This window comes from Nicotiana sylvestris, chromosome 8 (assembly GCF_000393655.2).
Source record: "Nicotiana sylvestris chromosome 8, ASM39365v2, whole genome shotgun sequence".
NCBI lineage: Eukaryota > Viridiplantae > Streptophyta > Magnoliopsida > Solanales > Solanaceae > Nicotiana > Nicotiana sylvestris.
Genome location: NC_091064.1, coordinates 185,657,267 through 185,683,356, shown reverse-complemented (window position 1 = coordinate 185,683,356; position 26,090 = coordinate 185,657,267). Strand labels below are relative to the sequence as shown.

The window sequence follows — 26,090 nt, the reverse complement described above, 5'->3', positions numbered from 1 at the left end:
GTATTTTTGAAAATTGTAAATTGTTTAAGGAAAATTACAAAATACTAATCATTTGACTCAGTTCATAAATTAGTCCACTATGAGTCTACCACAATTTATTTTGTTAATAATTACGTACATAATTAAGAACGTTATAAAAATCAAACTTTGCATCTTAATTCGATGCAAGGTCATAGTTCTACTACTGAGTTACCACTTAATTGTCATTTAAACTAAATTATCAGTTGTGTTAAATGCTTCGACCATCTCTTAGTTCTTAAAATTCTACATTCTTCTCTTGTATTATTTCGTCACGCTTAACTACAATGTACAATAAAAGGGTCTATTGAAAAGTTGTACCTTTATATGTAATTTAAAAAATTCTGATGCTTAATTTAATCAACCGATGCTGATCACCACATTATTTATTAGTCAATTTTTTCTTTTTTGGTCATCTCATATCGAACTAGTCGAATCCTGCTTTTACTTTGATGGCGAAGGCTCTTAGCCTTAAGGGTGTTATTTCAAACTTATCGAAATAACATCCCGTCGTGATTCGAACGAGGTCGAATCCGGCTTGTACTTTGATAGCGAAGCCCTTAGCCTTAAGAGTGATATTTCGAACTTATCAAAATCTTCTGTACTTTTTGCAAATTATAACTGGTAAAAGCTTACCCGCACACAGGTTTACGCCAAATTGTATTAATTTTTTATGATTAAGTCATAAATTAAGGTAAAAATGTATGTTAATTAACTATGATTTAATGATAAAAGTGTATATAAAAATGTGTGTCATGTATTTATTAGTTGGCGTAAATGAGGAGTGCCGAGTAAGTTTTTACCAGTACAACTTTCACCACCCAAGTTAAAGGAGGAAGCTGGTGACAGGTTGATATCTAGCATAGAAATAGTCTAACGAAGAATCGAAGAGGATTGATATAACTACCCAACTAGTTCGGAATTGGTTCATTATATTGTTGATCATTGATTGATATAGTCTCTGCCTTACACTTTTAAGCATAGTATCTCATTAAAGTTAATTTTCCAGAGAAGCGTTTACTGCATTTATTTTCCTGCAAAGATTTTGGCTCACCCCTTGAAAAGGGTAGGATTTGGTTTCTTTGTTATGCCTCTCCCATTTTACAGCAGCTTTCATTATCCTGTTCTTGTTCAAATTCTTCATTCATGTGACATAAACAATAACACTAATATATAGTAAAATAAAATAAAGAAAATTCCACTTATTGTCAATAGGAAAGAACAATTAGATATTTCGCCAACAGGGAGAACCAGCTCCAAGCGATCACAATAGTTCTTAAAATGAATGAATGTTTCCCTATATTCACCAAAATCCTTTAAAATTTCTTTAAAATGAATCTGGAACTGCTAATATTACTTAGTATGGTCATTATTATCATCGCCTTTATGCACGAGCCATCTACCTTCAGATTCTGGAGGTTCAATAATGACTACTCCACCATCTGTTAAACCCAAAGCGAACTGGTTCGGATTTTGAGGATGAGCAGCAACCACAAGAGGGATCACATAAGCACTGCATGTGAACAGTAAAACGACTAGTCAATACAAAAACCAGCAAAATGCAGTAACATAGAGGTTGCATAAGGGTAAAAGGACAGGTTAAAACATGACTTTTACGATTTGCATGTAAGTCTTTTCCTTTCAAACATTCTTCTAGGCTTTTTTTTTTTTTGTGTCGATTATACGTTCAAGGTTTTGCTGCCATGTGACCAGGAGGTCACGGGTTCGAGCTGTGGAAATGACCTTTTGCAGAAATGCAGGATAAGGCTGCGTACAATAAACCTTATGGTCCGGCCCTTCCCCGGATCCCGCACATAGCGGGAGCTTAGTGCACCGGGCTGCCCTTTTTATATGTTCAGTGTTTATAACACAAAATTTAGTGCAAAAATTTGCTAGGATTCCCAGGTTATGAGTCACATTGCGTGATGGTTGAAATACTTAAATGCATATCAAGAAAGTAAATTAAGAGAGCAGTTGTCACATTAAACATGGAACAAATGACCCAATCAATACAAAAGTTGAGTCCTCCCACAGCCTAATGTTATATATAGATTCCAATAAACTATAAAAGCACATCAAATTACCTGAAATCAGAAGGAAGGAAAGTAGAAGGATCTATCTCAAATTTGGGAGAGAGATCTGAAGCAGAAAGTATCAAAACGATCCCGTCTTTCATAATGGCATATATCCACTGACAGTCACAGGAGAATGTCGCGTGTGAAATTCGCGCACAGAAGTTTTTGATGATCCACTGGAACATTTGAAATCAAAAAGTAGTTTATTATTGTTGATGTCGACACGAAACAGTATCTCTTTTACATCAGGGCCAGGGAGGGGTGGATGAAAAAAGAGAGAGAGAGTGAGCAAACCTGCTTCACACATTCTAGTTTCGTTGTTTCATAGATTGCAATTTGAGTCTCATGAACAACAAGGAAATGTTCCTGATCTTGGTGAAATTGGACGAAGGTCTCTGATAGTTCTGTCGGAATCCAGTCAGCAGAGATCTGCAACAATGTACTTCGCTCTCTCTTCCAGTTTAGAGAATCCCACACCACTATCTGGTAAAATAATGAGAAAACAAGTAAAGATAGTTGGTTCGACCATATAGAGGAGTTGCTAGATGGTCCTTCAAAATGACTACCAATATATCCTACGTTCTCATTTATCACAACAACAACAATTACACATCGATCTCAAACTAGTTGTGGTTGGTTATATGAATCCTCTATATGTCCATGCTGCTTTTGGGTCCTTTTCATTCCAAAATTTCAATAGTTTGTCTTTTAAGACGAATTAGGGATTCTCTGATACTAGAGGTTGACATTTATAAATCAGAATTAAGGACCAAAAAGGAATGAAAATGTGCTATTAGACAGTAGAAAGTTAACTAGTGACATATAGCAAATCAATCGTCAATTGCTTATTTTCTAATGGATGACCAATAATAATGAAGGCAAAAAACCTGAGAGTCTGCTCCTGAAGAAACAAGCACAGGCTGTAGGCTAGAGAAGGCAAGTCCACTAATCCTTTTAGAATGTCCCTCAAGCCTGATTATGACCTGCAAAATCAAATGAAAAGATCATCTTTGGCTGGTCATCACGTATTTTACACTTCACTCAATGGAAAGCGGGAGATAATATGATACCTCATCCAAACGGACATTGTAGACAACAATTGAAGAATCATCCATCCCTACAGCAATCACATTGTTATCAGACGGGTGGAAAGCAATACACGTTGCTGCAGGTTCAGGAGGCATGAAACTTTTCATTTTCTGCAGTTATCAAGCAGAAAACGGGACGGTCAATGTAGGATGAAATACATGCTTTTGAGCATTACAAAATAAAATAAATTAGTTCTTCCAGAAAAATCAAAGAAACTTTGTGAATGCCAGCATCATGAAAGCGAAGCATAAAAGGAGAACATAGAGCAAAATTGTGGATTGAGGAAAAGCTACATCACATGAAAGCAAAGTAGCAGCGTACACCGTTTGTCAGTTTTTATTCTTGAAATTACCAATTCCATTCAGCAGATGGAATTACTCTTAACAGTTACAGTGACTAACATGATTTGATTACTTCAGTTTTGGTGCTGAAAGCTATAAGTGACACTAAGTTTAATGGGCGAGGAAGGGATAAAGGGAAGGGGGGAAGCATTTCTTTATGCAGGGAGTTAGTGATATTCAACTTTCTTGTAATCACCTTAAACATGAGAAGATTGAACACAGAAACCATTCCTCCTGATGCCGAAATTGCATAAGAATCATTTTTGCTTAAAGTTACGCAAGGTGAAACTGCTCCTTTGTCACTGCTAGGAAGACTGTTGGTCATCGACACACCATTCCGTGGTTGCCATAGTTGAGGTTTGGATTTTGTTGTCGTCTATAGCAATAAACATGTAGGTTAGCTGACAAATGTAAAGTTACCCGATGAAAATGATGGAAACTCTGCGGAAGATAATGTTAAGCAAGGAAAAGTTCTGAGGCTGGACTGGAGGAAACTAGCTAATAGTGCACAAAGGAGACATATATAAGCCATTTTGGTCAAACTCTTTTACCTGGCCACTCAAATTAGAACCACTTTTCGACCATCTCCAGAGCAGATGAATACCATCTGCAACTAAGGCCAAAAGCGCATTTCCTGCATGAGTATACATCAACCTCCATACCTGCAACCGTGGAAAGAGATCTCAATAAAAAGTGCTGATTTTTTCACAGAACTCAAATGTTTGCAGAAGTACAAGATCTTTGCATTCTACTGGAACCTTATAATTCTAACAGCAGTAAAAAAGGAGGTTGACATAAGATTACTGGTTTTATGCCATAGGTAAAATGCATTCATGGAAGTGCTTTTGGTAGAGCCATTTAGGAATCAAAAAGACTTTTAGATCCTCAAGAAGTTCCCATAATTATCAGTATATTTGGTAGAGTGCCAATGGATATTTTAAAAAGTTTAAGCACTCGTCGGTGATAGTATGAGAATTTGAATTTTCAAACAGTGACTTTGCACATGATTTCATACCCTATTTGTCTTCACTTCAGAAGGGAGCCTCAAAAATTGACATCGTGAAACTTGGACGACCTTAGAGATGCTCTGAGTCCCTAATATCCTGTGAGGCTCCATATTTGCGAGGTTATCTGCTACTTTTTCCTGCACAGCACTCTATCAGTTTGACAAGTCACTGCAATCGCTACCTCTATAATTTGGTTTAATAGGTTACAAAAAGGGAAAGCTGATAGACAGAGATGGAATTTCACTACTCACCGGAGGGACAGTGCCATCAGTTGAACTAGTATTAGAAGGACCACCAAGGGAATAGCTTGCAAGCTGCAGAGAGAAAAAACAAAAACTAACAACAATTTATTTTGTTATCTTGAGAGACATTATCAAATTTGCCAGGCAGACCTTTCTTATAGAATCTGATAGATATCTAGAGGCATCCGACGAAGTCTGAAGCAAAAAGCGGCCACAATCATTTGCTAAGATTTTGATCCTGTTATGATCCGCAAAGACAGCCAATAGAGTGCCTTTCTTGTTGAATCGAATATATGGACTTGCCTTGAGAAAGAATATGAGAATTTCAGACTATGACATACGTCAAATGCAAGTACAATTAAAACAAGCTAGTTGCATAAGCATGTACTTATTTCAAACTTGATACCGTCCTCCTCATTTCCTTCTTGTTTTTACTTTTAAGTATTTGCACTTGAAACATTGAGTTATCTTAGTGTCAACTTCACCATAAACATAGAAAATAGAAACAAAAGGGAGAAAAGGTACATCTGCTTGGATTCTGATTAAATAATTATAGCTAGTAGGGTACATACAGGTAGGTCTCCACCAGCATCGACAACTGTCAACATTTGAGCATCATTTACATTCCAAACTTTGATTACATGGGCATCTCCAGCTGCCAAATACTTATTGTTGCTGATGTCGAATGGTATAATACCCAAAGAAGATTTGCCAACTCCGGTGTAGTTCCTTTCTATGTAACCTTCAGCTTCATTCCATTCCACTATGTGTGAGTCTCTATCTTTATTCGTCCCGCACGAAAAAAGCCTACAAGCTTCAAACTAAGTTTAACTAATCCTTCCAAATAAACCAAAAACACAAAAGCAGAAAAAGAATGAGATAAGTGCAAGAGTTTGGTCAAATCACCTTTTACCATCAGCACTGTAAAGCATTCTCATGCAACAATTACCAGGAGCCTCATAAGAAACCCGTGGTCCCAAGTTGTCAAATAGCCATGCTTTTATTTCAGCATTACTTGATGTTGAAAATATGAACTGAAGGCAGAAAATTAATCAGAATGTTTTAAATACTTGATAATAAGCAACAAATAGCAGCTTTTTGCAGTATGTAGAAATATGATTACATGAACATTTTCCTTCGCATGAGCACAAAGAGAGTAAACAGGGGCTCCATGACCTTCAAAAGTATATTGTTTAGCACCAGTTATAGTATTCCAGACCTTCAAATAAAGCAGTTGAACATTAGCCAATTTCTCTGTCACCATTCAACTTTTTCACCAAGAACACCACATTTGAGAGTTAATTCATTCAACATGTAACAAACCTGGATCAACTTGTCCTCACCACAGGTTACGAGTAAAAGTTGGTTGTTTGGCTTAGAAAATGCAAGATCATTTACACTGCCATAATGAGCCTCAATCTGAGAAAGTAAAATCTCTATTAGAAATTAAGCAAAGGAAAAACACAAACACAAGCAAAAAGAAACAGAGGACAAACTTAAGAAGAGATGAATTCTCAGAAAAATATACCTCGAGATGTTTTTCAGCATGATTGTTACTACTATAATAAGAATACAGTTGAACAATGCTTTTGGAGTATGCAACCCCTGTTCATTGGTTCCAAATTTAAAGCATTATGAGCAAACTGAGCACCAAAGTCAGAATAAAAGTTCCTTTCCGGATACAGATATATGAAGACATACCAAAGAGAGAGCCATCAGAACTCCATAGGACTCGAGTGACTGAGATAAGCGGATCTTCATTTATATGTACCTGAATAATGACGGAAACTATCTCTAATTACAGTACAAACTGATCTTTCATTTTCAAATATCTGTTATAAACGGTCATACCAGAAACGCAGTTGAAACAGCTTCCACTTTCCAGAGCATAAATTTTCTTGAAAACAACTTTTCCTCAGAACTAACGTCCCACAGCTCTATGCCTCCAAAACTGTTTCCAACTGGAAAAAAAAACATCGTCGCTAGCAATGAGCTTCAGGATTCAGAAACTTTATCGCTAATATATCAGTTTTTTTTTTCGAACTATAAATTCCTGCTCAATGAGAAACCTATCAGAAGAGTCTGTTGAACAGGGTGAAAATCCATTGTGGTTGGAGAAGAGCCGATGTTTAAAACACGTCTGACTGCCTTGGGAAAGTCATCAGAAAGGCTAGACGAGACAGCCTGTTTTTGACAAGTAACACCTGTGGCTAACACCTTCTGCATGAATATAAGCACATGGAATTCAAATTTAACGATAGCCAACTAAACCATCAAATGAGGAACACGCACAATCACCTCTTAAAAATGGGGAGAATAGAATAACTCATGTGGGTCCAAAGTACATCACCTCATTCATATTCCTTGTAGAGCTTACATCATATAAATTACCAGAATCCTGAACAGCCTTCGAAGTAGTAGCTAACAAGAACAGCCAACGTGAAAAAAGTCAGGTAAAACACGCGACAGTATTGTTTAAGCAATATATAGTGCTTCAACTGCATAGTGGATTCATCGGGTTTCATACCAGAAACCATGTCATCAGTTACAATGGAAGAATTAGAAGTTAACAGCTGTGGAAAAGCTGGTTCTGCATCCGATAAGGTTTTGCTAGGCTGAGGAAGAAGAATTCAAACATTAATGGGAAATGATTTGTGCTGATGTGGAATAATGCTTTAATATAATAAAAGCTTCCAAATAAGTTACCCTTGGCCTTTGCTCACAAGGTGTAACCGATTGATATTCAGGTCCTGGACACTTATGATCTGTGAAGAGAGTTTCGATCTCTGGTTCAAGCTGAGGATTTGCACAATGCATATGCTGCCAGTTCAAGCTGTATATAACGAGAAGATATTAGCTTTTTGATAATATCCATAAAGGTATAACTAGGAAATTAAGATATTACCGGATGCAGTAGAAGAATGAAAGCAAAAGCATAAAACACTCAAGTTAATTAGATTATATGCAATTGGCAGAGTTTCAAATAGTCACCACTTACCGCTCAGCTTAACAAGAATAAGCAGAATAACAGAAAAGAGAGAGAAGACAAAAAAGAGTAAGACATTATTACCTTTGATTAATTAGACGGCGCAATCTTGACTTGTTTAATTCTGGAAAACGGAGTCTTCCCTTAAACTGGGGGTTTGATTCAATAATAAGCTTAAGTTCCCTCATCATGAGCTTCCTAGCAGATATTATGTCTCCATACTGAGCAAGCGGAGCATATTCTCTGCTCACAGAATTAGTAATAATCAAGAGATCTTATTAGGCATCTTAATTATACAATTCTAGCACCTACAGTTAATCACAACCTGAAGTCATCCAAAGTCAGAAGCTGAGCCATCTCTTTATAAAGCTCTTCATTTGACGGGGCAAACACTTTAAGATCTTTCAGAAGGATGTCTAGAGCAGTTTTACGATCTTGCCTATCACCAGAATCAATAATACTGTATTAGATCTTTATTCTCACAAAATTGAAAGTTACATCAGATTTCTGATAATCACAAGATTACCTGTCCAGTGCCTCGAGGAACTTTTGTTTCCTAATCTCGAAAAACATTTTTGTAGAAAATTTGTTGTCACTGACACCAGTGAAACTTGAAAGATAATTCTCAGTCTCATCCCAACTGCCACTGAGCACGAGATGTTCAAAATGTTCCATGTCAAAGAAAAACCCTGTCTCCTGCTCTAACCTATTTCCACAATTTTACAATTCCAATAAAAATACAATAAATAACTCTTATTCTGCTGTTGAATCCATTAAAAAAAAAGATTAATAATAGAACTCACATGTGAGCAGTTTTCGTGAGATTCTCCTCGTTGCAGAACTGTAATATCAAGAATATAAGGTCTTTACTGAGAGACATGGTCAACTGAGTTCTTTCTTCCCTTCAAAACCTTTCAAATAATCAGAGAGAGATCAGTAAGAAGCTCATACATTGACATGATTTCATACTATAGCACATTGATGAATTTTGAGTGATCAAATGACAGTTAAACTAACAACAACAACAACAACAAAAAACCCAGTATAGTCCCACAAGTGGGGTTTGGGGAGGGTAGTATCTACGCAAACCTTACCCCTACCTTGAAGGCAGAGATGTTGTTTCCAATAGACCCTCGGCTCAAGACAATTGACCGTTAAACTAGACAAGTCAAAATCAAATGACCAAAAATGATACTGGATAATAAGCTGTTACTTGTTATACAAAATCAACAAGGACAACATCAACACCATTAAGATTGAAAAGTTCTAGGAATCAATTAATATATAGGCCTTTACGCTCTTCGCTCTTTACTTCTGAAATGAGTTTAGATTGTACAGGAAAAACAAATACAAACAAAATTGTCAACTTTCCTTCTACATGAAAATTAGCACAACAAGAAAAATATCAAATTGTTTGTGGGAATATGCATGTATCAATGTAACCAGAAATATCAACTTAGAATTTAACCAAAACAAAAGATGCACTGAGAAAACTGAGAAAACAAGAGAAAAAAAAATTAGAAACGATAATTACAATAATCAAGCACTAAAAATCGCTTAATCCAATAATCCTCCCCTCTAGTTCAACTCAATTCACCTCAAATCATCTCAATTGCACAAAATTCAGAAGAAAATTCAAGAAATCCGATTACAAAAATAACAAAAAATGAAGATTGGATCAAATACAATTCAGAGTCACCTTTCACTTCTTCTCTCGATCAAATCAAATTGGAAAAGTAAACACGAAACGAAACGAGTTAAAAGACTCAGAAAACTTTTGGAATTGAAAAAGACTGAAGAGTGGACCACAAAGCTTAATATAGATTTGTGAAAAATATCAAAAAACTGCGCCTACCAACCTACCTATCTATGAACCTATGCAAAAAGCCCAGCAGCAACTGTGTAAAGAATGAGGAAAGTTGGCGATACGTTTTACTTATTTTATAGTCAGACAGAGCGACTTGAGGTGAATAAGCCAATTCACTTATTGATAAGTTGTTCAATGAAGCTTATAAGTAATATTGCTTATCACAGGGCAATATAACGACAAGAATTGTAGATTTTGTTTTTGTGAAGGCGTCTTTTGTTTGGTTGAAATAGAATTGTTTATGTTTTTTTTGAATTATTTAAAAAGAGTTGACACTAATGTAGAAAAAGATCGAAAAATTCATGCCGCGTTAATTTAGACCAAATATGGCACGCAAATTAGGGCTTTGAATTTTGTTCATTGTTTTAGAAGCAGCGGATGTGTTTAAAGGAAAGCTATTTTCTCTTTATTTAAGGACTTGATTCTCTGTTATTAAAATTACCATGATGGGAAACGTATTATAGGAGTAATCTAAAAAATTGTCATTTTAATTGTTTGAGCACATAGTAGATCCAATAAAATTTGTGTCACAAAATCTCAACAGTCATTTTGCCTATCTCTGAAATGTACTCAAATAAAATAATTATGAAATTAAAGGAAACAAATCATATGATCATAGAATAATCTTTTGGTGAAATTCAAATATCATAATTATATATAATTATGATTTGAACAACTTGAAATATAATATGATTCAAACTGAATAAGAATTTGTAATAGTTCAGCTTATATTTAATAATGTCTCAAACTAAATCACGAAATCCTTTTATGCTACAAGGTATAAGTAGGAACTATTGCCCCAGACTCTTGATGTGTTCAATCTCCCTTTGAATCCAAACTTTTTTCTTCTTTTTTAATTTTCCTCGAAGCTCACTATAATTATTGGCTGCACAATCTGAATTTTTGTGATATAAATATCCATATAGCTTCAAAAAAAAAAAAAAAAAATACTGCATTGTCCAGACACCTTATTGGTTAGAAAATAGTCTCTGCCCCCGCTAAATGAAAAAGAAGAAAGAAAAGAGGTACGAAAAGAAAAGAATATTAACCAAGAAAGAGACCGGGATTCACTCAGAAAACAAATTAACATGAATAACGTGCTTTTTCAATTTTTTTTTTTCATTACAAACCTAAAATTTACACTTGATCCGCATATTCTCCAAATAAATTAGTAAACATTTTTAAAATTTTCGTAATCTGTAAAGTTACAATATTCGATTTCAAATGAAAGAAGAATGTGTTAGTAGTTTTAAAATGTCGAATCATCTAACATTGACTTTATATATTATGGGATCCATACATTAGAGTAACTAAAAGAATTTGACAATGAAATATCTTTAATCTATTATAATATCAGAGGCGGAGCCATGAATTGAAGTTTATGGGTTTGAGGTTCTAATCTTTTTAAGTTACTGGGTTCTAAATTAATAATTTGTATATATTAAATTGATTTTTAAAACCAGAGGCGGGCCGACGAATTTTATGACCTAAAGCCAAATTTTATGAGGGGCCTTAACTTTTTATTTATTTATTTATTTATTTGAAGTCTGTTTTTTTAGCTTTTCTTATAGATACAAAGTTATTAGTAATTTTCTTATAATCAGTAACTCCTAATAAGTATTTCTCAATTGACAGTATAACAAATCCATTTAACATTCTTGTGACGTTGTTGTTCTTAGGTAAAATTTTATCAATTTTAATTTTTGAAAACTTCTTTCCGTTGAAGCAACGGTAACATGAGTTATGAACATTATTCCATAAGCAATTTAGGCATTTGGAAAAGAACTAATTCTTTTTATTTGATTAAATGTATCAATTAAACTGTTATCTTCTAATTGTACTATTTTTCTTAATACTTTTAATTCAAAGAATAAATCTAAACCATCAATATCGAATTGATTATTATGGTTTAAGGAACATTCGAGATTAAGGCAATATTTTTTCAAATTTCCAACATATAGAGATCTTAGTTTTTATTGCCAAATAGAAAACCAAAAATATTTTCATATGTTTTGAATTGTTCAAATCTATTTTGAAGTGAAAAAAATAGCATTGTCTATTATGTATAAAAGTAATCAACTCTAAAGGACTCTTCGAAAGATTTTGAGATTTCATTATCAATATTCACATCAAATTATTACTTCTTATATATCACACGTTTCTTACGAAATTCGAGTTCGATATTCATTTCAAGTGCAATTTCCTTGGTAGAAATCATTGTAGTTGCAAATCCTTCTTCTATATATTTGTTAAAGAAAGAAATCAAACCTTTTCACTTAATATAACTCCTTTTTAATTTATACATAGTCTATTAGGTGTAACAAAAAATGGGACACCCACAAATATAGGGCCTAAAACAGATGCTTTACTTGCTTTATGGAAGGGCTGCCCCTATTTAAGACAAAAAACATGGATTGGACCAAAGCAACTAGGTTCGGCCGAACACATACTCGATGGGCAGGGGCGACTCAACGGATCTTGTGACCTAAGGTGAAACCATATAATATTGAGAGGCTTTAAATTTATTCTATAAAATTTTTACACTAACAACAAAATTTGCTTTTTAAATAACAAATTAATTATTTAAGACAAAGATAGTAAATTTTAAAAAAAAACTAGGAAGAAGAGCACAAAGAATAAAGTGGCGGATTATCAGATGTTGAGGTCCAGAACTCAAAGCGGAAATTTTATTTGGCTATCATCACAATCAAGAAAAAGAAATAAATGTACATAGCATAATAGCTTAAGTTTTGAGCATTAACGGTGTCAAAAATATTTACTCATTCTGATCAATTTAAACAATAATTGTAGTTCATTCTATTAATTAGTAGCACTTATTGGTGAATATCTAAAATAAATTGTAAATAACCTAATATAATATGTTGAAATACACTAAAAGAAAATCGGTGCATGAATACTTTTGTGTTCACGCAGTCTTAGAGAAGATTGTAAAAATTCATTATGTTGTCGATATATATGACTTAATTTCTATATAAAAAGTATAAAATTAAAATAGAAGAGTGAAACAAATATATTAATTAATGAGTGAGAAAATTATCATAATTTATGAACTTATTAGTATAAAACAACCTCAATCAAATAATATAAAAAAAATATATTGTAACACTTTTCTTGATAATAATTATTTATATAAATAATAATAATAATAATAATAATAATAATAATAATAATAATAATAATAATAACAATAGTTTAAAGTAAATTTGGCCTTCAAATTTTAGGGTCTAAGGCAATAGCCTTACTGGCCAAGCTGTATTATATTGACCTTTTTTCTTAAGAAAATCCTAATAGTTTAATTTTCTAGAAGAAAAAAATATTTAAAATGCAGTTCTTGCTAATAGACTTGATTTCATAACACGTTAAGGTGAATTCAGAATATAGAATTAAATCTTACAAAATTATCTTTTTATATATTCAAGCCTAAAGCATAAGTCCAATTGAACTTATAGAACTCGTCCTAAATTTGATTCTGGAGGCACATATAGCAATTATCAATTGAAGCAAAATAAAAATAAAAATAAAAAAAATATTAAAGCACCAACAATTGAGAAGAACTAAAGAACCAAACCAAATCTTGAATTCAATTTCAATGGTTTTAATTCTACATTCAACAAGAAGTTACAACAGAAGTTGGCCTTAGGAAAAATGGAGGATCCCAAGCATAAGAAAACTTGACTGTATCCTTTGGTTGTATGGAACTGCCATTGTTGACAATACATGTGTTGTCTCCTGAAGGTTTAAAAATAGATGGATCCACTGGTTCAGTTGTCTGAAAATCATTACAAGACAAGAACAAGTTTTGCATTGGACAATCACAATTGTTCACTACAACAACGTTCCATTCTGGCTTTCCTTGTATTTCATTCCCACTCCTTATTGTTCCAATAGTTATATTGTTCAAGTCACAACCACAAACATCTACACAAATCAAAGAAAAAGACGAAAAATTAGATGAAATAAGGAGGATACAGTAAAATTTATATTTTATTTTTGAAGGGGAGCCTTGAGCAACAGTAAAATTGTTTTCGTATGACTTATAGGTCACTGATGTTTACATTACCTACATCACACCTTTTGGGGTGCGACTCTTTTCTAAATCCTGCATGAACACGTGATGCTTCGTGCACCAGGTCGTGCTTTATTTTGTAAAACGACTAGGATAGGTATAAGATTTTGCACCATAAATACATAGAGGACAATGATGAGGTAATCACCAAATTAATTAGCATGGGTACAAGCAGGGGCGGGGCCAAAATTTTCCCTAAGGGGAGTCAAAATATAAATAAGTAAGCATATAAAAAAATTAAGGGGAGTCAACACATGGTGTGTGTGTATATATATACACACATACATAAAAGTAAAATATTTAACCTATCTACGCAACATAATTTTCCGACGAAGGGGTGTCAATTGAATGCCCTTGCTAATGAGTGGATCCGCTACTAGGTACAATGGCTAACGTACCAAAAAGAAGGAAAGAAAAAAAAATTAAAAGAAAAAAATATAGTAATAATGAGCTCCCTCACTTTAAAGGAATATGAATTGCATGTGTAAAAGACCCAAAAGTCCAATTTGTTTCAGACTACATCTTTACTATGCAGAGAGAGAATGGTATTTTTGTTAGTTTTACTCAACTATTCACATTGTTTAATTTAAAACCAATAATATTTTTCTTACTTTGACATATAAGACTGCTTTCGATTGAACCCTTATGTGATGCAACTTGAATTCAATAGTCAAAATCTTTAATTTTGACCGCAAATTCGAACAAAAATCTATAAGCTTTTTGAATTATAATATACATATCAAAATTTATATAAAAAATATTATAATTAACATTAACTCGTTTAACTTTCAAAATCTGAACTAATTATCACGTGAATTGGGAATTTGGAATAGAAGAAGTAATCAAAAAAGGTCTAAACAAATTGAATCGTCCATTATATTGTTTGGCCAGTACAGCTAGGATCTAAGGCCTGCTAATACTGTTATTTTATTTATTTAATTACTTTTCCATGCTAAAAAGGTTCAAGCTAGACCCCAGGTTGCCTAAAAGGGGACAGCTGGCAATGGGAACCGAATATAAATATTTAAAATGAAAGATTCTTTTTCCAATAAAAGCTAATCCCATAAAGTAAAATATTTTGATATCCACTTTAAAAGAATATTCGATCTTGACCAACCCATTAATGACAATTCATAGTCTTCTGGTAAGATTATTCAGAGCAAAAGACCCACCTTGAATTATTGTTTGGGTCGACATATTCCATAACGTTAATGAAAACACTCAAGATGAAGCTTAATAATTTACAAAAAATAAAGTAAATTAATTAACCTAAATAATAGTCGTAAGTTTAATTTCTTAAACTAAAAATAGTCTATGAATATATAATACATGTATAATATAAGTATAACTATATATAATCTGTATATACCGACTAAAAAAAAAGTAAATTTTGCATCTGACCGGCTATTTATGTAACAATCCCTCTTTGACTGCTATTTTGACCAAACGTAAGATCCACATATTGACTACTTCTTATTCTTAATAAGAGAGGAAAGAGCAATTTTGGAATATTTCGACCGTATGAGTATTTGAGTTGTAACAATTTCAATGAAAAATCACTCTTTTTGAATCGATTCCAGAAGTTGTTTTAGAATGGAGAAGATGTTTTAGAATTGAGTCAATCACATTTATTAGAATTATACAATAAAGTAGTGGTTCTGCCAATCAAAAGTTATATAAAAAGAAAAAAAAAACTTTATGATTATATATGCAAAACTAACTTTTAATCATAATGAGATTGAATTAGTTGTTTACAACTTTACATTAAGAAAAAAAAAAGCCCACAGGTTTTTACCTTTACTGAGAAGTACAAGGAGAAGGAGAGTGATAGAGAGCTTAACAATGGCTGCCATTAATTAGGGAAAAGATCTCTTAATTTGTTGATGTTGAAACTGCTTGCTGTATTCTCCTCTATATGCAAAATTAGAAAAGAATGAATTTAGAAAGAATTGTTCAACGTTGGCCATATTTATAATATTGTTCCTTGTAATTAATGTTATAATCTTATGTCATGAATAGCATGTGGTACTAGTCGTGTGTGTGCAGCCGTCTATAGGATTTTGGAATAATACAAAGGACAAGGAATTTTTTTGTGGTATGTAGTAAAATATGGTAACATAATAAAGGAAAATGCTTTTCTAACTGAATTTTTCCTTAAATAATTACGTTAACCTCATTTATGGTTTCATACATTAAACAAATCTTAAGGAAAATTTGTATAATTCTCCACAAAAGTTAATATTGACAATTTTGAAGGTATTAAATTCAATATTTAAGTCATTATCCCGGAATACAAAGTATTTTGCATATTCACATGAGAAAGACCGCAACCCAAAGTCTTTAACTAGTGATACTTTTATTGAAGGAGATTTTTGCATCTTGTTTTTTGTTTAAAATTTGAAACCCCTTCTTTTGTTTTTACCACTGTGTCCCTTAACAAACTCTGTATTAGAGGAGAACCTGTTAATATTGTCATGATATTCTCTAAATGGGTCATGTATGGGTCAAAATCTGACCACAAGATGATTATCATTAAAAGGAATGGTAAGGGGTCGACCAAGTCATAGTTGTGCCCACGAGGCGTAATAACAATGAGTATTTCGGCTACTGCCGAGATCAAGCCATCAGAAGGCTTGCGCGGCAGAACATACGTCGTACTACTTGGGTGAGTAAGGAATAGTACAGTCATGAGAGGGTATGCTGGTTAAAAAGTGTTGGATAAAAGGAAAAATTGGTAATATATATGAGGGAAGAAGGCAAGAGGAAGGGGGTTCCCATCCGAGAAAAAGAGAGGGACAATGTATCAAAGAGGAGAACAGGAGGGGACCTCTAACAACAAACCAAAAGCCCAGATTTTGGTTACAACCCTTTGTAATCATCATTGTTGAATCAATAACGATAGATCTCATAGTTGTCAACAACTTTCCCTCTTTTCCTTCTTTGCTCTTAGAAGTACGGAACAATATATCAAAGATGTAAGCTTATCATTTACATTTGATGTCTGCTAATCATCTTAAGGAATGTGATATAAGCTCAGTCCCTTTAGATTCTCATATTTAATATGCTTAGATCTAGAGTTAATTATGTTTGGCTAAGATTTACCCTCCATTTCTTTATTAATTGATTTAACGAAAAGCTTAGTACTTTTTGGTCAAACAATTTTGCGCCATCTGTGGGGATTTCTTAGCCAAATTTTTTAGTTTCCTTTAGATCTAGAACCAGCCAAATACCACTACCAGGCTATCATGGCCTCACCATCTCGGCATAAACACCTACTCGAAAGAATGATAGGTAAGCCTTTGAGATAACCGTACCAATCTAGGTCAGATCTCTACATAAAGTAGAAATTGTGACCGATGTCTATGCAAAACCCACGCCTTACCTGTAACGATGGGTTTGGCATGCCATATGCATGTTTAAAGTAGAATCACGATTACTATGCGCTTGGCATGACCGCAACCCCATTTGACGTATTCACCTTATATACCAACCCGTACTCCCACCTCATAGGAAGGGGCGATAGCCTACTATGTGATCCTTTGAAACAACAGGCATATCCTGCCCTATTGTTGTACCCACATGCACTAGATGATTTGTGAACGAAGTATAACATGTTTCCCTTATTGTTTGTGCATATCGGACGGGGTAGGATTGGGACTCAGTTGCGACATCCCAACGGACAAGGTAAGTCCAACCCACGAGAAGCCTAGATGCGATTAACGACGGAGCCGAACACGGCCGCCAAACCTGAAATCATCATTCGAGTACGAGGTGAAGCGAGCGACCCTATGATGCCATTCCTCCTTTCACCAACTTACTAGACCAAGGTAATAGGCAATTTCATTTGGGTTTCCCTTACCACGATCTCTTACTGGTTCAGAACAGGAACACGAGCACTCTCACAAGTATGCGAACAAGGAACGGGCGCCACCAAAACACCCCATGAAAAGGTTTCGTACCATACCACCTCGCAAGCAGTGACCGAGCAAAGCCCTCTAAGCCATACCGAATTACAAATAACACAAACGGTTCGGCACAGGTCAACTATTGAGAAAATCTCCAGAACAGGGAACTCACCCATGAAATGCACAGTAATCTTCAATGAAATGCACAGAAATCTCCAACGAAAGCAAGATTAAGCGAACTGGGACTCACCCATGAAACTCACAGTAATCTCCAACAAAATGCATAGAAATATCCAACGAAAGAAAGGTTAAGTGAACTGGGACTCACCCACGAAACACCCAGTATTCTCCAGTAAAAGCAAAACCAAACACACCGGGATTCACCCCGACACACGCATAAACAGTACGACAACGTGTAGTGTTCTCTAATAAAAATAATACAATGGGTTGCAATTCAACCTCGCTTGAATTAACACCTTTATGGACATTGGCCATCGTTAAATGGGTTACAATTCGACCTCGCTCGAATTAACACCTTTACGGCCACTAGCCATCGTCAAATATGTTACAATTCGACCTCGCTCGAATTAACACCTTTATGACCACTGGCCATCGTCAAATAGGTTATAATTCGACCTCACTCGAATTAACACCTTTACGGCCACTGGCCATCGTCAAATGGGTTACAATTCGACCTTGCTCGAATTAACACCTTTACGGCCACTGACCATCGTCAAATGGGTTATAATTCGACCTCGCTCAAATTAACACTTTTACGACCACTAGCCATCGTCAAATATGTTACAATTTGACCTTGCTCGAATTAACACCTTTACGGCCACCGGCCATTGCCAAACGGGTTACAATTCGACCTCACTCAAGTTAACACCTTACGGTCATCGACCACCGCCGAATAAAAGAAAATTTCGATCTCGCTCGAATTTACAACGGATTACAATTTCGATCTCAAATTCACATCTTTGCGGCCGTCGGCCATCGCCAAGTAAAAGTAAAAATTCGTCCATCCGAATCGATAGATTAAAGTTTGACCTCGTTCGAATATATAAGTCGAAATTGACTTCACCCAAGACGGTGACTCCAAGTTCGAACTTGTTCAAATATAAGTCAGAAACTGACTTCGCCCAAAATGGCGACTCCAAGTTCGAACTCGTTCGAATATATAAGTTAGAAACTGACTTCGCCCAAGACGGCGACTCCAAGTTCGACATCGTTCGAATATATAAGTCAGAAATCGACTTCGCCCAAGACTACGACTCCAAGTTAGACCTTGTTCAAATATATAAGTCAGAAATTGACTTCACCCAAGATGGCAACTCCAAGTGCGAACTCGTTCAAATATAAGTCAGAGACATACTTCGCCCAAGACAGCAACTCCAAGTTCGAACTTGTTCAAATATAAGTTAGAGATTGACCTTGTCCAAAGATGGCGACTCCAAGTTTGACATCGTTCGAATATATAAGTCAAAATTGACTTCGCCCAAGATGGCGAGTCGCAATTCGACCTCGTTTGAATTAAGATTGATTTCGCTCGAGTTGGTAAACCACAGGTCAATCTCGCCCAAACTTGCAAATCCAAAATGAATTCATTCGGATTCACACGATGAGATCCTACCCGATCAGGGCAAGGTCAGATTCCCAATTAAAAAGATCAGGGACTCATCACAAAAAAAAAGAAATTCGAAGGTCTACGCAAAAAAATATATACGACAAATGGGAGAGAAGGAAAAAGAAAATAAAAGATACACCAACTAAGGCGAAGCAACTATTTCATACATATATACGTGCGCAAGAGCCGCACCTTACAAAAGGCCAAAACAAGCCCTCAGGAAGAAGATGAAAAAAAACAATAAAAAAAACTAAGTGCACAGGTTGCAACAAAAATTTCACTCGGCATCATCCCCATCGTCGTTCTCCCCGGCATCATCATAATCAGAAGGAAGCACACCCTCAACATCAACGCCCTCGCCAGCCTCCAGCATCACAGGGTCATAACCGCAGACAACACAAGCCTCGCGTGCCTTCGCCTGAGCATCTTCAAAGGCAGCCTCTGGAACATTCCCAGCCTCCCATAAACCCTTGTATATATCACGTTGGGCCTCGGTATGGACCCATAGCTTATTCAGGCAACGAGGAACAGCGGATGAAGCAGACTCTTGTGGGGGAGCTTGGGCCAACAACTGCGCCTTCTCAGTTTCAAGAGCAGCAACTCGGTCTCCCAAGATCAAAGCATCGCGATCAAGTTCACCAATTCGCTCCTCAAGCCATGCCTCCCTTAGCGTGGCCGTCACCCTCTCAGACTCCTGCTCAGAATGGAGGACGCAGATAGTATCCTCAAGTGCCACCGCCCTTGCCAAAGCTGAAACTCGAGCATTCTCAGCTCTCTCCATCTCGACCACTTTCTTTTCTAGTTCGTCCACCTTCTCCATCCATTCAGCACTCAGAGCGTCAACCTTAGCAGAATTTTGCTCAAGCTCAGCTCGTAAAGATAACACTTTTGTTTGAAGGTCCTCGCCCTCCGCGACAACCCCCTTTCCCACCTCAAGCTCTTCGCCCTTGGCATGAAGCAACTTCTCAAGCTCACTGCATCTGCGAATAGACCACATCAGTTCCTCATCTCTTTTCTACAATTCCTCCCTGGTAGACTGGGTACTAGCGCCTGCTCTGAGCTGTTCGTGCATCTCACAACATCTGTTACGGTACCGTCAATACTTCTTGGCCATCTTCAGAAAAATCACAGCCCACGTCTCAGCCCTACAAGCACTCTCGACCTCTAGCATGTAAGTCTAAAAGAAAAAAGAAGAAAGGGAAAAAAGGAGTTAGTAAAAACAAAGGTCACGAAGCAAAGGAAACAAAAAGGAACTCACCCTTAGGCCCATCGCGGCCACACCACGTGACAACTCGGAGTCGCTAACATCCTGAAGAGCTCCGTTTTCAGTGGCGGAGCATAGGAGATCATACTACGACACAAAATCCACCGTATCTTGCAGCAAGTTGAGGTCAGACGGGATTTCGAGTATTCGGGAAGGGCCTCCAGCTTCTACTACAGTTCGGGTAAAGCCCTCCTCGAACATCCTCCTGTACTTAGGGTCAATGTAGGACTCGGATTCATAATCCTCAACCATGACGCCCTTCCCCCTCTCACTGGCCAAAGAGGAGGCACGGTTTAGTCGAGATGTTGAAGGGCCCCTGAAACAGCAGCGGCGGCCTCAGAACTCTGTATCTCTGCCATATTAGCCCCTTGAATGCTTGCAACGGGCGTCGTCTCCACGCCTGGGTTGGCACCACCTCCGAATTTAGTCACTGTCAGGGCAAGGACGTCTCTCGAAGAAGTTTCGACTAGAGAAACCTCTTCCAACACTACCCTTCGTCTCTTCAACGGGGCCTCTTCACTACTAGCACAGGAAGATTCACCCGCTGAACGGACTGCAGGAGTCGGAATCTCCATCTGAGTAACCTCCAAGAGCACAACTTCGGCCGTAGGCGCTGGCCGGATAGTAGTTCTTGGTGCGGGCCAGGTAGCAGACCTCGACGCAGGACGGGTAGAGGGCGCCAGCTGACAGAATGCGAGTGGAGGAGCCCCCATCCTCCTCACTCATCTCCGACCTTCAAATAAGGAGGGATTAGATCATACACCGACAAGGTTGAAAAAACTACGAAGCAGGAAATAAGTCAAAGCTACAACAAGCCAATTCACCAGTAAGAGGCTTGCGCCCAAACTTCTCATGGAAGGGCACCCACTCACGAATTCCCACCGTGTGAGGAGAATTGCGCTCACCCACTCGTGAATATTGGCAACCAGGGGGGGAGGTAGTCTCTCGGCTTTAAAAGCAAAAATGAGTCCTTAGCAATATCCCCTAAAGGAAGACGATCGACGACTGTCTTAAGAAAAATCACAAAGTAAACGAAGGAAAACTCATGAGCGAAGTTCCACGTCTCTGGAAACCCTGCTGAGTTCTCCACAAGGTGCTCTGTCTGCATATAGAAGTAGCTTTCCCAAAAGCGTCGATTGGCCTTATCGTCCATCTTCACCACTAAACTCTTGGTTCCTCGATGGCTCATATGGATCATCGTACCCCGAAGAAAATGAGGGGCAAATATGTGGAGCATGTGCCCTAGGGAAATTCCTCGGCCGGCCAGCTTCGCGTACTTGATGAGCATAAGAAAGAGCTTGTATGCATACAGAGAGAGTTGAGCCGGGCACACTTCATAGAAGTGACAGAAGTCCACCACCAGAGAAGGAAGGGGAAGCGTGTACCCGATAACAAAAGGGTACGCATAAGATGTGCAATATCCCGAGCAGTGCAAATGGACAATATCCTTCCCTGCCAATACCATTTTGATATTGGCAGGGATTCCCTACTTAGCTTTGAGTGCCGTGATCGCTGCCTCATCCATAGTGGAAGGAACGGGTTCTGGTTCATTTCTGGGAGGGCTGTAAAAATCAGTCCTCGTCTTCCCCGAATGAGGAACTATCTCATCCACCGTCAGAAATCCCTCGTCTTCCACCACCTCCACCCCCTATTCGAATAGGGATGCATCACTTTCCGGCACCGGAGCACCAAAAACTCTATCAGATTGGGAAGAAGCACTATCCATTTGTCTTCCTTGACCGAAATAAACAAGATCGGTGAAGAATAAAAGGTAATGGTCATGCCAAATTCTAGTGAAAGCAGAAGTATGAAAGACTAGAGAAGGAGGAAGTTGGCAAAGTTCTTTCTTAGATAAACTGAAAAGCACAACAATCAAATAAGAGGTTTCCCCTATTTTTAGGAACATAAATGTCCTGACCGGGAAATCCAAGAGCCGCCAATCAGAAAATAGAAAGGGCACAGGAAACGATACGGTTCCTCCTGTGCCTGGGAAACATGCTCCATAATGACGCATAAAAAGTATTTATGGTATCTTGAATCGATGTAACGATCTAACTCTAAAATGACGTAACGATCCAACGAAATCCTTGAAGTGTTACATCACTACCTCTCCATAAGGATCACGTTCCTTGCATAATGTTCAGATTTCTCCTAACTTTTGAATTAACAGAATCCACCTATCGAGCTCGCCAAGAGGCGACCCCAACGGGCCGAAGGACTAACTGTATGGGTCAAAATCCATAAGATGGTTATCATTAAAAGGAATGGTAAGGGGTCGACCAAGTCATAGTTGTGCCCACAAGGTGTAATAGCAACGAGTATCTTGGCTACTGCTGAGATCAAGCCATCAGAAGGCTTGCACGACAGAACATATGTCGTAGTACTTGGGCAAGTAAGGAAAAGTATAGTCATGAAAGGGAACGCTGGTTAAAAACCGTCGGATAAAAGGGAAAATTGGTAATATATATATGAGGGAAGAAGGCAAGAGGAAGGGGGTTCCCATCCGAGAAAAGGAGAGGGACAGTGTATCAAAGAGGAGAACAGAAGGGGACCTCCAAAAACAAACCAAAAGTCCAGATTTTGGTTACAACCATTTGTAATCATCATTGTTGAATCAATAAAGATAGATCTCATAGTTATTAACAACTTTCCCTCTTTTCCTTCTTTGCTCTTACAAGTACGGAACAATATGTCAAAGATGTAAGCTTATTATTTACATTTGATGTCTGTTAATCATCTTAAGGAATGTGATATAAGCTCAGTCTCTTTCGATTCTCATAGCCAATATGCTTAGATCTAGAGTTAATTATATTTGGCTAAGATTTACCCTTCATTTCTTTATTAATTGATTTAACGAAAAGCTTAGTACTTTTTGGTCAAACAGGTCATCCTTGGATGAGTTATCATAATACTAGGTTTCATCTTGTATTTGGATAATTAACTGATGTCATAATTTTTATTTTCAGAAAAGAATTAGAAAAAGCACTTTAGCCACACACACACAAACACAGACACAAAAAAGACATGAAATTACGATACAATTGGGTGACTACATTTTCTTATTCTACTGTTCATTCCTTCTCCTCTTCCTCCTCCCCCAAGAATACCGTCCATTTTACGAGTCAAAATCATTTACTATTTATTTTTATTGATTTTTTTAATTTCATCATTTTACTTCCACGAGGAGCTCTCTAATGCTGAGTGGTTTAAGTCATTTATGTGTTATCTCCTATTAATCTTTAATTCATTGAAATTTTGAGAGTGATGATATAATACTGTTGACATTGATTCTCCATCAGATACTCGTCACCACTCGCCACCACTCTGCTCAGACTTTAGCCAAGCAAAGGGAGGCATTACACTTGAATTAGAGACATAAGGCTCAACCCTAGTTACTTATTTTATGACTTCACCTGGGCTGCTCACACGTGCCACATAAGAAGCTAAATCTAGAAGTTTCTGTGAGTTAATTATGTAGGTGTACACATGTTGTTAGTTAGGCACATGTTAGGGAGTTAGTGGATGACAGCTCAGCTAAGGACACATTTTTACTTTCATTTGTATATAAACGGTTGTATAGTATGAGTTTACATATAGAAATAGAAATTACATTTTCTCACAAAACTTTTTTGTCAATCTTCACTCCAAAATTAATATGGTATCAAAGCACACCTTGCTCGATCCATTTCTAGATTCTTTGAAGATAGTTCTCTGAAATTTTGCTTGGCAAATTGAAATCAATTTGTTTCCGATTCCATTTCTTTTCTAATTCACTTCATTTTTCTCAAAAATTATTTGATTTCTACTGATTTCCCGCCATTAATGGAGGAAGAAAATCCTTTTGGCATAAGACAAATTGTGGTTGACAGTTCACATCCTCTTAACTTGAGTCCTTCGGACAATCCCGGTGTGCTTATTGCATTTTCACCATTCGTTGGTACTGGATATGCAGATTGGAGGAAATCTATGCTAATTTCCTTATCAGCAAAAAACAAGCTAGGTTTTAGCAATGAAAAAATTCCAAAACCCGAAAAGGACTCACCTTATTTGGACCTCTAGATAAAGGTTAATGATATGGTTATGGCTTGGCTTCTGAATTCCTTAACAAAAGGCATAAGGTCGAGTGTGTTGCATTCCAAATCTGCTAGAGACCTTTGGAAGGAACTTGAAGATAGGTATAGTACATCTGACATTGCAGTGTTATTTGGATCAAAAGAAACTATTTGAGACTATGCAAAAATCATTTGATATCGCAACATATTTTAACAATATCAAAGAAATCTGGGATGAAATAGAATCTATATATGCAAGGGTTACTTGCATTTGTATTGACTGCAAATGTGAGGCAAAATAGAAGAACATAGAATTAGAAAATAGACAAAAGCTTGTTCAATTTCGGATGGGTCAATCCTATAATACCTATAGAGGGAATATCATGATGATGAGTCCTGAACCAAACATTGATAAGGTATATTCTCTTCTCCTTCAAGAGGAGATACAGGGATCTATTTAGCCAATGACATGCTCACATTTTGATTCCATCTCTTTCAATGTATCTGCACAAAAACAAATGAATTATCTAGAACAAGAAAAAGTGAATTTCAATACTTGTCCTAGAAATTGTAACAAGTTCAATACAGTCAAGGAAAATGGCAGGAGAAATATGTTTTGCAACTATCTTCAAAAACCAGGACATACTATAGAAAAATATTTTAAGCTCCATGGATGCTCTGTCAATTTTAAATCCAATAAACCTAGAACCTTTCAGAATCAACCCGTAGTGCAGGGAAATTCAGCTATAACTGAAGATAAGAATCACAACTTAATGGGGAACCCAACAGGATGCTTTAACATACAAGGAACTATTGATCAACATTCTGCTTATTAAACTACGCCGAGGAATCCGAATTCAAGTGCTTTTAATACGCAAAGGTTGCAAAATCACAATCTTGTGGGAATAAGTCAAGAGCAATATGCTTAGATGATGGACATTCTCTAACAAGTAAAAATTGATCAACAGGCAGCATCAACTTCTAAGGTTAATGTGACTACAAATTGTGTTGGTATTTGCCCTATTTTACCATCTATTCTTCCTGACAAATCCTTTGTTCATTCATGGATTCTTGATACTAGGGTATCCGGACACATAACTTTTGATGAATCTATTCTCTTTGGCATTCATATACTTCCTTACCCTTTAACTGTTAATCTTCCAAATTCCTAAAAGATAAAAGTAACTCATGTAGGGAGAGTTACCCTTTTTCCAGACCTAGTCCTAAATAGAGTTATGTTTTTTTTGTTTAAAAAAAAATAGAGTTATGTTTGTTCCTTCATTCAAATTTAATTTTTTATCTGAGCACAAATTATGTCTTCAGTTTGGATGTGACCTGATTTTCAGTGCTTTTTGATGCTCTTTGCAGGGCCCTTTACTGAAGAGGCTACCGGGTCTTGGTAGAATAAAAAATGACCTCTACATTCTTCGGTCCATGCACTCACTACCAGAGAACTCTCCTAGAAAATTATCTACTATTTCTAATGTTTCAATTACTTTACATAATTCTGCTAGTTGTTTTCCAATTCAT

The 26,090-nt window shown here is 36.5% G+C and overlaps 2 protein-coding genes across 3 annotated transcripts; both read right to left on the bottom strand.

The window, feature by feature from the left end:
* Positions 1-1,200: 1,200 nt before the first annotated feature.
* LOC104227581 (topless-related protein 1-like) lies at positions 1,201-9,713 on the bottom strand. Of its 2 annotated transcripts, none has more exons than XM_009779859.2 (26): positions 9,622-9,713; positions 8,562-8,669; positions 8,285-8,464; positions 8,084-8,197; positions 7,843-8,001; positions 7,479-7,605; positions 7,300-7,387; positions 7,123-7,193; positions 6,842-6,992; positions 6,624-6,733; positions 6,474-6,543; positions 6,301-6,377; positions 6,096-6,191; positions 5,896-5,991; positions 5,679-5,806; positions 5,345-5,579; positions 4,923-5,075; positions 4,782-4,844; positions 4,539-4,667; positions 4,075-4,185; positions 3,720-3,899; positions 3,164-3,292; positions 2,981-3,076; positions 2,388-2,576; positions 2,103-2,269; positions 1,201-1,531 (listed from the first exon to the last, which is right to left on the bottom strand). In XM_009779859.2, exons 2-26 carry the CDS (start codon positions 8,636-8,638, stop codon positions 1,372-1,374), a joined length of 3,156 nt encoding a protein of 1,051 aa, XP_009778161.1. In that variant the 5' UTR covers positions 8,639-8,669; positions 9,622-9,713; the 3' UTR covers positions 1,201-1,371. The 2 variants fall into 2 exon arrangements, with proteins under 2 accessions (XP_009778161.1, XP_009778160.1); XM_009779858.2 differs by lacking the exon at positions 9,622-9,713 and adding an exon at positions 9,458-9,550.
* Positions 9,714-13,253: 3,540 nt separating this feature from the next.
* On the bottom strand, positions 13,254-15,565 carry LOC104227580 (TPD1 protein homolog 1B-like). Its single transcript, XM_009779857.2, has 2 exons — positions 15,508-15,565; positions 13,254-13,564 (listed from the first exon to the last, which is right to left on the bottom strand). Exons 1-2 carry the CDS (start codon positions 15,563-15,565, stop codon positions 13,254-13,256), a joined length of 369 nt encoding a protein of 122 aa, XP_009778159.1.
* Between the last annotated feature and the right edge of the window lie 10,525 nt (positions 15,566-26,090).

Coding starts and splice junctions, on each gene's coding strand:
- LOC104227581 (XM_009779859.2), bottom strand. CDS start 8,638: ATGTCTCTCAGTAAAGACCTTATATTCTTGATATTACAGTTCTGCAAC. Junction 7,606..7,842: donor CGCCGTCTAATTAATCAAAG/GTAATAATGTCT, acceptor CGTTATATACAG/CTTGAACTGGCAGCATATGC. Junction 3,900..4,074: donor GTTCTAATTTGAGTGGCCAG/GTAAAAGAGTTT, acceptor TTATTGCTATAG/ACGACAACAAAATCCAAACC.
- LOC104227580 (XM_009779857.2), bottom strand. CDS start 15,565: ATGGCAGCCATTGTTAAGCTCTCTATCACTCTCCTTCTCCTTGTACTT. Junction 13,565..15,507: donor CCTTGTACTTCTCAGTAAAG/GTAAAAACCTGT, acceptor TGATTTGTGTAG/ATGTTTGTGGTTGTGACTTG.